Raw genomic sequence first — 13962 nt, forward strand, 5'->3', positions numbered from 1 at the left:
AATCAAAGATCTTCACAAATGTGGTGAAGAAATGAGCAAGAACTCCTCTATCCCAAGCCAAGAACAGCAAGAAAACAAGTGAGCTGAATGGCTCGGGCGGGGGGAGAGGGAAGGGGATAAGGGGCCCAAGGCCTTGTGTCCCGGTTGGAGGCACCAACCGGGACAAAAGGGAGGACTTTTGTCCCGGTTGGTGGTTCCAACCGGGACAAAAGGCCCCCCTTTTGTCCCGGTTGGTGTCTCCAACCGGGACAAAAGGCCCCTGTCCCCTGCTGGCCCGGCTAGCCGTTGGACCCGGGACAAAATTCACCTATTGTCCCGGGCCCAAAGGCTGCCGGGACAAATGGCCTGGAACAAATGTCTGTTTTGTAGTAGTGCATGTTTGTTTGTAACTTTGGATTATTGCCTGAACTGAGTCGATCATTCTTCTATATATGCAACTAGTGCACGCCACCCACTCATCCAAATGGTGTTGTTTGCTGACAATTTCGGTGACAACTTTTACTGTCGGAAATCGGTGGTGCCAAAGACCATTGTTGCCATGGCAGAGAGACCACTCTCTGCGTCAGGTAATGTGTATGAAGCTGGCTGGGTTTCCGCAAAGAGCAAGTCCAAGTCACCAGATGCAGGAATCCCAGAATTCACTTCCAGAACTCAATTTCTGCGAACTGTGCCGGTGTTGGTTGATGTATCCGCAAAGAAGGAACCAAACACCACTACTGTTTCCTGGACAATACCACCACCAAGTGGGAATAGTCTCTCCCATGAAGACATTGAGAGCAAAGCCTCTGAACACATGGATTCTTCTTCTTCTATGAATTTGGAGAATATTCCAATAGTTGCCGACTTGGTGGACCGAACTGATTCCAGCAGTACTCCGCATGAACATATCATCGAGAGTATCGAAGGAGATGCTCATAGCGACAGCCTGCATTCTAGTGGACCTTCATCAGCGTTCACTTGCTCAGCAGAGATGAATCATGTTCACATGGTACATGAGCTTGGTGAGACTGAGCATCCCAGGTGCATGGTTCTATAATCCCTTTTTAATGCCTTTAATCTACCTATTTCCTCCTCACATCTTAGTATTTAGCCTAAAATTAACTTGTAGTACCACACAGTATATTTAGAGATTTTGAATAGCATGTTTTTGTATAGGACACAGCTAAAATACGGCCTGCCGTAAATTTAGTTGTTCGTACAGCCGCACCGTTTTAGGAATACAATGATTAGGACTCAACGTGCGGGCAGTGACACGTGCAAACGATCTCAAAACTTAAAATATTTGTAGTTCTTAAATCATACATCAAATTCAAATTTCGATTGCGCAACTGTATCTCTTTCGAGAAGATCTTCAAAACAAGACCCCACTTGAATATGTTTCGATATTATTTTCAAAATCACATAAATTGCTTTATGTACAATGAAAAAATACCAAAGTAAATTGGTTAAAATGCTCAATCGATCTACTAAATTTGCCTATTATTGATCCATGCAATCAACATTCACCTACTTAACAAAGTTGTTTACCCTTATCCACTAATGACACCAAACAATCTATCTTCAAAATATTATTACCAATATCCACTTGACTAAGCTCAAGCATGCGAAGCAATATTATGTAAATCCATAAGCAATTTCGCAAATACTATAAGCAAATTAGAATACACGAAAAAGCATTTTCTCTCAAAAAAATATATCATTAAACTACAGTGTTGTGAGAACTTGTTTTGAAGCTTTTATTGAAACAAACACAACTGTGCAATCGGATTTTGATTTCGATGCTCGATTTTGAAACTATAGTATTTTTATCTTCAAAATTATGTGCATGCATGCACTTTTTGGTTCTGTCATTGCGCTGTTGGTTCTGTCATTGTCCCTTACATGCATGCAACACCCAGTGTTCGAACGGCCGTACGACCAGGCTGATTTACGGCGGGCCTAAAATAAGTCTTTACCTTTTGTATATATGTCAAATATATTTATACATATCCTCCTCGATTTTTCATTGCAATGACTAGTAACAGCATGACTTTTGCTGCTACTGTGGCCAGCGACTCTGCTGCTGCTGAGCGTGTCGTCGTCAAGATAGAGGAGGCGAAGGCACCAGCTACTTGGGTCGTCGCAACTGCTGCTCCGCGCCACGCGACGGGGAACCGCGACCTGCTCTCCTGCTTCACGCACCTGCAGGATTCCGGCCTCTTCGTGCACGCAGCCGACGGGACGCCCATGCCGGTCCTCGGCTGCGGCGACGTCGTCACCGCCGCCGTGGTTCTCCCCGACGTGTGGTACGTCCCCGGGCTCACGGCCAACCTTGTTTCCGTCAGCCAGCTCTCGGAGCTCGACTACAGCGTCGGGTTCGGCCGCACCGAGTGCTTCATCAGGAGCCCCGCCGACGGTGGGCTTGTCGGCTCCGCTCGCGTCGGGGAAGGAGGGCTGTTTGAGGTGGACTTCCTCAGAGTTCATCAATTGGGCATGTGATCATGGCTTCTTCGCCGCCTTCTCGGAATGTATTTATTTGGAATAAAAGCATGTATTTGCTACTGCTTCGGAGGCTCCCGATCCAACTCTGAATGGCGTCCTCGAACGATTCAGTTTGGGCTTTGCACGGGTTCTGCTGGTTACTGTGCCCATTAGCTGCCCTGACCGATCGATCACAACAAGAGACCATGCTTGACGATGACATGTTTACCGACCGAGATACAAGTATGAACTCGTGTGAGTGTGACTACTGTTGGTTCATCTGTTCCCGTTCCTCGTGTGCACTGATGATCTGCTTTTATTTCGCACCTGCCATTTGGCGTGATGGAATTCCTATACATCCTGCTAGCTGGTTAAAGTTTTTTGCCCAAGTCAAGTGGTTCATCAGTACTCACTGTTCAATGGAGAGACGTACACGTCGTTTCAGTCAGCTGCTAGCAGAAGTGGTTCATCATCTCTCTCGCCGGTTTCTTCCTGCGCATGACTGGTGTGCCAGCAGAGGTGGCGCTCGAGGTGATCGATGCTCTGCCCACAAGGAGCACAGAGCTGAGTGTTCCCAGCTGCCTATCTCGCTGCCATGCTGGCTTGTGCAGTATTATCTGTTCTTGCTCATACATCAGCGCAACGACATGGTGGCTACTGATATTGCTTCTCCACATCAACCATCATTGATGTCTCACAATTGAACAGAAGCTTCAGTGATAGCTCAAGCAACATGCTAGTCCAAGCTTGAGATATCGAACGACACGAAAAAGTTTGCATGACTCTAGACTTCCAACTGCAGGATTATTCAGGAATCAAGCTGAGGGTGCCTCCACATTTGTGTGTGTTCTTCATGCTTTGAGCGTGCGCACACCTAATAGGCCCCTAATTCTTACAAGAAGATTTATTAATGATTTGTTTACTTGCCTAGCAATGATTAGGCAGGGACCAAACGTTGCATGCAAGTAAATGAAGTATTGTTCTGAATTGGGGAATAGACAATAGACTCCTCACTTTAATTTTCCTGAATAAGAAAACAAGGTATCTTACTCATGTTGTAGCCGAATTTTGTCTAGGACAGTGTTTGCGTTGCACTCATATCAATTCATGGACAAACCTGTCCCAGAGCATGGATAAGAAATGATACATTTGGATTGTAGTCATGCAAAAACATTCAACAACTATGTATGTATCAATCTTGTATTGTAGGTCAAATATAAGTAAACCAACAATCAAAAGAAGTCAAGTCAGGTACATGGTTGAGAACAAAATGCATCGCAAATAATTTTCCTCTGTTTGTTACTGTTATTTCTCAATTATTATCCCTTCATAACAGCTAAAATCATTCATTCATATGCTATTGTTATTCAAAAAGTTATGGCCAAGCTAAATAAATTTTATGGAAATATGAAGCATCAATATATTATTATAAATTATAGAAAAACATAATCAAGATCATTAAATTGATTATGAAACAGATATCGTCAGCAATAACTTATATTAGGATAGAGATTTGTTAAAAAAAGCTAATTCATACAAATTTTAATACATTTATTGGAGTATATACAAATTAAAGGTGACTGCTTTGTAACAAGAAATTAAGCATAGATGCCTAAGTTTTTTCAAAACTCCTAGATGGCAGGGGTATGCAATCTAGGAGGACATTAAATTTAGGCATCTATTTTTTGAGCAATATTGAAATGCAACATTATCATGATTATAATTAGTGAAGAGTTCATGTGGAACATTTTTTTCCTCTTCCAAAAATTATGGAATTTTCATGTCTCTTTAATTGGGTTGGGTCTTCCTGCATGCACACACACAAATAAACGAATTATTAGTATATCTAGAGGAAAATTATAGATGACCCAATACAAACAATATGAGGAAACACAAGCTATTGATGCACTGGTACTCTCATTTATGCATGCCATTTCAAGTTCCATTGTTGCCCAAACACTCAAACTTTGACAGTAGCTTATATAAACCATCTCGTTATTGGTCTCGTTGGAGAGTTCATATGCTCCATCTTTAATTGCAATATGTGTTGTTGTACTTGTTACTGAGTGCCGGCAATATATTAGATGAGAAATTGGAAGAAACCAAAATCTTACTATATGAATAGGGGAAGACTGTAATGTACATGTACGTGCTGTTGTATGGGATGCCAAATAAAGGTTGTCGCTTCTCAGAGCATATTTGTGCAAGTGTGACTATCTTGCAAAGAAAATTGAAAAACTATATGTATGCATGAATCTTGTATTTTAGATCAAATATAAGTAAACCAATATTCAAAAAGATATCAAGTCACTTGCATGGTTCAGAAGAATAATCCTCATCAGTCATCACATCTAATTTTCCTCTAGTTGTTACTGTTGTTATTGTCATATATTACCTACTTTTCTTCTTGTATATTTCCTGAGGGCTAGGGTGCAAATTGGTGACACTTAGTTCCACCTCCAACCCTCTTTATTTAAATATTTGCACTAACTTTTCAAAATTGGATCTTACTCTTAAGAACTAGTACAAATTTTTTAATTGAAGAGGGTTGGAGGTTTACAGCCCTATTGAGGACCACAGTTACATCTGAATAGCATTTGAGATTACTCAAACCTATGGTGATATTTGTAAGGAACATGGCCCTATTAAACCATTGTTTGTGATTTTGGTGATTGAGTGACACCGCAATCAATAGGACTAATGAGTTTGTCAAGTGAATATCTATAGATCCCAAGGATGAAGCAAAAAGGCCAAGCAAAGCAAAACATGAAGAAAGAACTCAAAGAAAGGGTGAAATGGACGAGTTCTACAGATTTCAGTGGCACCGGATGAACCGACGTAGGGGCACCGGTCTATCCGGTTAGCATCGGATAAACCGACGTATAGGCGTAGGAGCAATTGGCCACACAGGTGGCAGGCCACGTGGAGAAGGCCAAGTGGCACCGGATGAACGGACGATGCCAAGAAGAAGTGTCGGAGCAAGCACCGGAGGATTGTGCGGAGACGATGTCAAGCGCGCAGAAGCGAAGCCTTCAGCACTGGATGATTCGACAGGCACTGGTGCAACGCGTCAGAGCAATGATGTCAGCAGCAAGCCGAAGATTCCTTCAGCACCGGATGAACCAAGCGCACCGGATAAACTGATGGCCCTTGATCGGTTTATCCGGTGACTGCCACGTCACCTATCAGAATCCCAACGGCAACCCTGTGGCGCAGTGTGACCGGATGAACCGGTGCCCTACCGTCGGACTATCCGGTGCTTAAGCAGAAATGCCCCCAACGGCTACAAACGCTTACTTCAAGTTTGTAGGCTATATATATGGCTTCCCTCGGCCATTTTAGAGTTGCTGGAGTTCAAAAATATCACACCCATACCCAAGAACATCTCCAAGCTATTCAAAAGCTTAGTGATTATATCTTTAGTCCTTAGCACATATTTGAGAGTGTTAGTGCTAGGTTAGCTCTTTAGAGAGTGAGAGAGCAAGGCTTTGAGCCTTTGTGCTGAGGTTCTTTAGTGAACTAACAAGATATCTTGGTGCGCCGACCCCTTGGAGCTTTGAGGCTCGCCGGCAACGTCAACGACCCTACGACTTGGTGTGGAGCGGCGTGGACGACCTTGTGCGGGGGACATGGAGACCTCTATCCTTTGTGGAGAAGCTCCTTAGTGGAAATTGGGATCAAGGTGACCGTGGTTTTGATCACGGAAGAGACTTGATTGTCGAGCGATACTCTTAGTGAGTGCTTCAACAACATGGATGTAGGTGTGCCTTTTGTGGCTAACCGAACCACAGGATAAACACCCGCGTCGAGAGTTTGCTTCCTCCTATCCCGCTCTTTACGTTTCTACATTTCATTCTAGCAATTCTTGTGCCTTTACTTTCGTAGAGTAGTTTATTGATAGGAAAGGCTATAGGTTGCTAAACTCTTTTGGGATAGGGGTTTCACACTAGAAGAACCATAATTGCACATATAGATAGCATGTTTTAGTTTAATATTGTGCAAATTAGTTGGAGCCATAGGTTAAAGTTTTAAGTTGCCTAATTCACCCCCTCCCCCTCTTAGGCTAGAGCACACGATCCGGTCTTTCAATTGGTATCAAAGTCGGGACCCACTTCTCTCACAAAAAAAAACAATTCCATTGGCAATTTGTGTTTACTGGCTCATTTGATCGGTTAGGCTTCACCGCCTAGTGAGTCAGCTCTTTGGGGAAGGGATGGATCCCTTTAGAAACGCTCCACGGTTCGATGGCACGGGCTTCCAACATTGGAAGGTTTTAATGCAAGCCCACCTCCAAGCAACGGGCCTAAATGTTTGGAGAGTAGTTAGTGAAGGAACTAAAAGCAATAGTCAACAAGATAGACAATTTGACGCCACCGCCAAAAGCATAATCTTGTCATCTCTAAATAAAAATGTGTTCAACCATGTTTATTCTTTAGAAAATGCTCATAAGCTATGGAAGACTATCATTGAGAATCATGAAGGCACGGATGATGTAGCCAATGAAAGGTATTATGTTCTAATTGATAGGCTTAATAGTTTTAAGCAACTTTGTGATGAAAATGCCGAATCTATGTACTCACGATTGAACACTCTTGTGAATGAGATCAATTCTTTAAGTGTGAAGAAAATTGATGATACGGAACTCATTCGCAAGATCCTTCACTTACTATGGAGGCCGGAATATGACTTGGTGATCACGGTTCTTTATGAGAAAGAAATCGACACATTCACACCAAATCAAGTCCTCAACAAAGTGATCGCTCACGAGCTACGTCTTGACATCAAGCCAAGAGCGCTACCTTCTTCACCAACACATAGCGCACTTGCATGCAAGCAAGTCAAGAAGTTGAAGAAGATGGCCATCAAAGGTAGCTCAAATGAAGAGAAAGAAGAGGAGGCATGCCAAAGCTCCTCAAATGATAAAAAAGAGCCAATGGACCCCAACCTCTACAAGCAAGTCAAAAAAAATGAACAAATGCTTGAAGAAAATCAACTCAATGGGGTATATAGTCTTCCTCAAGGATGGGCATCACCATCAACACATGAAGGTTGAGAAGAGATTCAAGAAGAAGAAATAAAAGAAAGAGAAGAAGCCCAAACATGAATCATTTGCCATTTTTGGTGAATGGGTTAGTGGTGAAGAATCAAGCGCAAGCTCAAGTGATGAATCAAAAAAGAAATTCACCACACGCACCAATATGGGGTCATCATCAAACACTTCCTTATGGCCCAAGGTATGGAAAGCGATGTAAGTGATGATGACTCTGATTCTCCTTCATATGATGAGCTTCTTGACTTAGTACGTGAGCACCAAAGAGTAATTAAAAAACAATCTAAAAATTGTAGTGCTCTCAATGATCTTAATGCTACTCTTGCCACAAATTATGATGATTTGTTGCGCAAATTTCAATTGCTTGGCAAGGAGCATGAAGAGCTCAAATTAAAAATTGAGAGCATTACAAAAATTAATTATTCTTTGGAAACTAAGCAATCTACCCCTAGTACAAACTCAATTTCTAAGGTAGATGCTTCAAGTTCTTGCTTTGATTTAATTGATGAATCTAATCCTTGCAATGAGAAATGCTTTGAGGATGTTATTGTAGAATCATGTGATGATCACATTGCAAAGGAGAATGATGAGCTCAAGCAAGAAGTTGAAAGGCTCATGAAGGACTTGGCAAGATTGAAGGGCAAGAGCATTGTCCAATCTTCTCAAGATAACCGTGAAGACATGGTGAAGAAGTTTGAGAAGGGGTTTACCGTGACATGTTTCAAGTGCCATCAAGAAGGCCACAAGTCCAACAAGTGCTCTCAACCAAAGAAGAAGCTTTCGTATTAGAAAAACAAAAAAACTCACAATCAAGAGTTCTCTCATCTACACCAAGCCCAACCGGAGGAACAAAAGTAATAACACCTCCTATGTAATTAAGAAGAAGACCAATGGCAAGGTGGTCGCTCACAAGGTTGGAAAGCAAGAAAGGAGTTGGAATCACTCCATTTGGGTGCCCAAAGAAATCATCACCAATATGAAGAGGCCTCAAATGGTGTGGGTTCCAAAGGAGATTTAAAGCCCAAGAATGGCTTCGGGGGATTTGGAGGCTTGGCTAACTAGAAGATGAAGGATTCAAGGTAAAGAAGCCAAGCTCGCATCTTGGACATTTGTTGCCCAAGTCTCCCATAAGGTAATGGTAGCTAGATTTCAATTCAAATATCATGTAGCTCCATTACCCTTGCTAGGTTGTTTGCATTGCATCACCTAGTGTTATATATGTTGGGTTGCTTGTGTCATGATTCTAACCCATGAGCAACCTACATGATTTGATAAGTGTGTAGAAAGCTACACAAGGTTACCCTTCATGGTACATGGATTTCATGAGGTGTGTGTTTTATTTATGTACCATGAGCACAAACTATAGGGTAAACTTTCCATTGTTGTCAAAAACAATGTGCATACATTTGATTAGTGATACAAACACTAAATGCACACATTTAAGGAGAGCTCATCCTATGGTTTGTGATTTTGGAGACTTACATATTTACAAGTTTATATTTTATAGTTTCTTTCTGGAGTTAACACTCTAAGAGAATGTTGTTCACTCTCAATGTGAATTAACAATTCTACAAGAGTGTTTAGATAAAGTAGTGTGTTTTCATGCATATTGAGCCATGCTCTATTGAACTTAAATTTCTATATTAGTTCATAGGCTATGTGCTCATACATTTGCTCACCTTTGTGTACCAAGTGTTCTTCATTTCAAGACTTTCAAATTGGTACATGCAAGGTAACCACTCCCCCGGAGGTATGCATGGTCTAAAACTCCTTAATTTGGCATCTTTGTCAATTTTTTGTTATAATAGAGCTACCTCCTTGCATGATATGATCTAAACTTTCTCATTCAAAAGTCTAGTTGTGCACTTGATTTTCACATTATCATTCTTATGCACACACTTATTGAAAGTTTAGCTCATGTCATGCAAGTTTCATGGTTTTGTGATCCACTTTAGTAATTGCTCAATTGGTATCTTCATTGATATCATATATATGGATCATGATTCATGGAACTAACTTCCTAAGCTACTAACTTTTCCCTTTGACCTATATTATTTTGCAAGGCCTTTTTAGGTGATTTGATTCCAAAGGGGGAGAAGTTTGGATCAAAGCAAGGTAAAAATAAGTATCTCCCAAAGAGGGAGCAAATTTGATTCCAAAGGGGGAGACAGAGAAGAAGTAGTAGCAAATAAGGGGAGGAACAAAGGGGGAATGATGGATTTAGGGGGAGACCAAGTAAATATTGGATATTTGTAAGCATCCAAGCAAGTGTAAGTGGTTCAATTTTTTAATTTCTGCAAAATTTATGCTTGCTTTGATTGTGTTGTCATCAATCACCAAAAAAATGGAGATTGTAAGGAACATGACCCCATTAGGCTATTGTTTGTGATTTTAGTGATTAAGTGACACCGCAATCAATGGGACTAATGAGTTTGTCAAGTGAATATCTACAGATCCCAGGAATGAAGCAAAAGTGCCAAGCAAAGCAAAACACGAAGAAAGAACTCAAAGAAAGAGTGAAATGGACGAGTTCTACAGATTTCAGTGGCACCGGATGAACCGATGCAGGGGCACCGGTCTATCCGGTTAGCATCGGATAAACCGACGTGTAGGCATCAGAGCAATTGGCCACACAGGTGGCAGGCCACGTGGAGAAGACCAAGTGGCACTGGATGAACTGACGATGCCAAGAAGAAGTGTCGGAGCAAGCACCGGAGGATCGTCAAGAGACGATGTCAAGTGCGCTGAAGCGAAGACTTCAGCACCGGATGATCCAACGGGCACCGGTGCAACGCGTCGGAGCAATGACGTCAGCAGCAAGCCGAAGATTCCTTCAGCACCGGATGAACCGACGCACACCAGATAAAACCGATGGCCCATGACCGGTTTATCCGGTGACTGCCACGTCACCTGTCAGAGTCCCAACGGCTACCCCGTGGCGCAGTGTGATCGGATGAACCGGTGCCCTACCGTCGGACTATCCGGTGCTTACGCTGAAATGCTCCCAACGGCTACAAACGGCTACTTCAAGTTTGTACGCTATAAATATGGCTTTCCCTGGCCATTTTGGAGTTGCTGGATTTCAGGAACATCACACCCACACTCAAGAACATCTCCAAGCCATTCAAAAGCTTAGTGATTATACTTTTAGTCCTTAGCACACATTTGAGAGTGTTAGTGCTAGGTTAGTTCTTTAGAGAGTGAGAGAGCAAGGCTTTGAGCCTTTGTGCTGAGGTTCTTTAGTGAACTAACAAGATATCTTGTTGCACCGGCCCCTTGAAGTTTTGAGGCTCGCCGGCAACGTCAACGACCCTCCGACTTGGTGTGGAGCGGCGTGTACGACCTTGTGCGGGGGACGTGGAGACCCCATCCTTTGTGGAAATCGGGATCAACGTGACTGTGGTTTTGATCACGGAAGAGACTTGATTATCGAGAAGCGATACTCTTAGTGAGTGCTTCAACAACGTGGATGTAGGTGTGCCTTTTATGGCTAACCGAACCACGGGATAAACACCCGCGTCGAGAGTTTGTTTCCTCCTATCCTGCTCTTTACGTTTCCACATTTCATTCTAGCAATTCTTGTGCCTTTACTTTCGTAGAGTAGTTTCTTGATAGAAAAGGCTATATGTTTCTAAACTCTTTTGGGATAGGGGTTTCACACTAGAAGAACTGTAGTTGCACATATAGATAGTATGTTTTAGTTTAATATTGTGCACATTAGTTGGAGCCATTGGTTAAAATTTTAAGTTGCCTAATTCACCTCCTCTCCCTCTTAGGCTAGAGCACACGATCCGGTCTTTCAATATTGAGCTATTCATTCAGCCAAACGCAGAGGTTCAGACGTTCAGTTGCTCAGCTTGTGAATGAGTACTGTATGTTTGACTTGTACGCCTATATGAGTGAAGCAGGTGTTGCTCTGCTCTATGCAGTTCGTCAAGGTGAAATTTACATGGTGATCAAATTATGAGTTTGGCCTTCACTGCTTCCGGATTCACCCACGTGCTGCCGCTCGCTGTGCTGTCCACAATGTCAAGCTTCCTCGCCAGAGTACTCTGCTCGCTCTCGGCTCCGACCAGGTGGACACAATCACCGCGTACCCTGGCAAGCCTGGCTATCCATGATGAACGCCATCATCTCTCTCGCCGGTTTTTTCCTGCGCATGACTGGTGTGCCAGCAGAGGTGGCGCTCGTGGTGATCGACGCTCTGCCCATAAGGAGCACCGAGCTGAAAGTTCCCAGCTGCCTATCTCGCTGACCTGCTGGCTTGTGCAGTATTATTCTCTGTTCTTGCTCATACATTAGTGCAACGACATGGTGACTACTGTTATTGCTTCTCCACATCAGCCATCACTGACGTCTCGCAATTAAACAGTAGCTTCAGTGATAGCTCAAGTAACATGCTAGTCCAAGCTTGAGATACTGAACGACACCAAAAAAATTGCATGACTTTAGACTTCCAACTGCAGGATTATTCAGGAACCAAGCCGTGGGTGCCTCCGCATTTGTGTGTGTCCTTCATGCTTTGAGCGTGCACACACCAAATAGTTCCCTAATTCTTCCAAGAAGATTTATTAATGCTTTGTTTACTTGCCTACCAATGATTAGGCTGGGACCAAGCGTTGCATGCAAGTAAACGAATTATTATTCTGAATTGGGGAATAGACAACAGACTCCTCACTTTAATTTTCCTGAATAAGAAAACAAGGTATCTTACTCATGTTGTAGCCGAATTTTGTCTAGGACAGTGTTTGGGTTGCGCCCATATCAATTCATGGTGTAACCTGTCCCAGAGCATGGATAAGAAATGATACATTTGGATTGTAGTCATGCAAAAACATTCAAAAACTATGTATGCATCGATCTTGTATTGTAGGTCAAATATAAGTAAACCAACAATCATAAGAAATCAAGTCAGGTACATGGTTGAGAAGAAAAGGCATCATAAATAGTTTTCCTCTGTTTGTTACTGTTATTTCTCAATTATTATCCCTTCATAACAGCTAAAATCAATCACTCCTATGCTACTGTTATTCACAAAGGTAAGGTCGAGCTAAATAAATTTTATGGCAATATGAAGCATCACTATTTTATTACAAATTATAGGAAAACATAAACAAGATCATTAAATTGATTATGAAACAGATATCATCAGCAATAATTTATATTAGGAAATAGATTTATTAAAAAATCTTATTCATACATATTTTAATACATTTATTGGGGTATATACAAATTAAAGGTGACTGTTTTGTAATAAGAAATTAAGCATAGATGCCTAAGTTTTTTCAAAACTCCTAGATGGCAGCGGAATGCAATCTAGGAGGACTTCAAATTTAGTGAAGAGTTCATGTGGAAGATTTTTTTCTTCTTCCAAAAATTATGGAATTTTCAAGTCTCTTTAATTGCATTGGGTCTTCTTGCATGCACACACACAAACTAGATGAAACACAAATATTAATAGCATTGATAATTCCTCATAAACAAATTATTACCATATCTGGAGGAAAATTATAGATGACCCAATACAAAGAACGTGAGGAAACACAAGCTATTGATGCACTGGTACTATCATTTATGCATGCCATTTCAAGTTTCCTTTGTTTGCCCAAACACTCAAACTTGGACAGTAGCTTATATAAACCATCTCGTTAATGATCTCGTTGGAAAGTTCATATGCTCCATCTTTAATTGCAACATGTGCTGTTATACTTGTACATGTAATTGTTACTGAGTGCCGGCAATATATTAGATGAGAAATTGGAAGAAACCAAAACCCCACTGTATGAATAGGGGAAGACTGTAATGTACATGTACGTGTTGTTCTATGGGATGCCAGGTAAAGATTGGCGCTTCTTAGAGCATATCTGTGCAAGTGTGACTATCTTGCAAAAAAAATTGAAAAATTATATGTATGCTTGAATCTTGTAGTTTATATCAAATATAAGTAAACCAACATTAAAAAAGAAACCAAGTCACATGCATGGTTCAGAAGAGTAAGCCTCATCGCATCAAATTTTCCTCTAGTTGTTACTATTGTTATTGTCATATGTTACCTTCTTTTCTTCTTAGTTGTATATTTCCTGAGGGCTAGGGTGCAAATTGGCGACACTTAGGTACACCTCCAATCCTCTTTATTCAAATATTTGCACTAACTTTTTAAAATAGGATCTTACTCTAAAGAATTAGTACAATTTTTTGAATTAAAGATGGTTGGACCTATTGAGAACCACAGTTACATCTGAAAGCATTTGAGATTACTCAAGCCGGTGGTGATATTGAGCTATTCATTCAGTCAAAAGCATAGGTTCAGACGTTCAGTTGCTCAGCTTGTGAATGAGTATTGTATGTTTGACTTGTACGCCTATACGACTGAAGCAGGTGTTGCTCTGCTCCATGCAGTTTGTCAGGGTGAAATTTACATGGTGATCAAATTATGAGTTTGGCCTTCACTG

At 41.6% G+C, this 13962-nt stretch overlaps 1 protein-coding gene across 1 annotated transcript; it reads left to right on the top strand.

Moving 5' to 3' along the window:
• Positions 1 to 2025: 2025 nt before the first annotated feature.
• On the top strand, positions 2026 to 2718 carry LOC120685218. The gene has a single exon (XM_039967030.1). It carries the CDS (start codon positions 2026 to 2028, stop codon positions 2476 to 2478), a length of 453 nt encoding a protein of 150 aa, XP_039822964.1. The 3' UTR covers positions 2479 to 2718.
• Positions 2719 to 13962: the final 11244 nt, after the last annotated feature.

This window comes from Panicum virgatum, chromosome 8N (assembly GCF_016808335.1).
Source record: "Panicum virgatum strain AP13 chromosome 8N, P.virgatum_v5, whole genome shotgun sequence".
NCBI lineage: Eukaryota > Viridiplantae > Streptophyta > Magnoliopsida > Poales > Poaceae > Panicum > Panicum virgatum.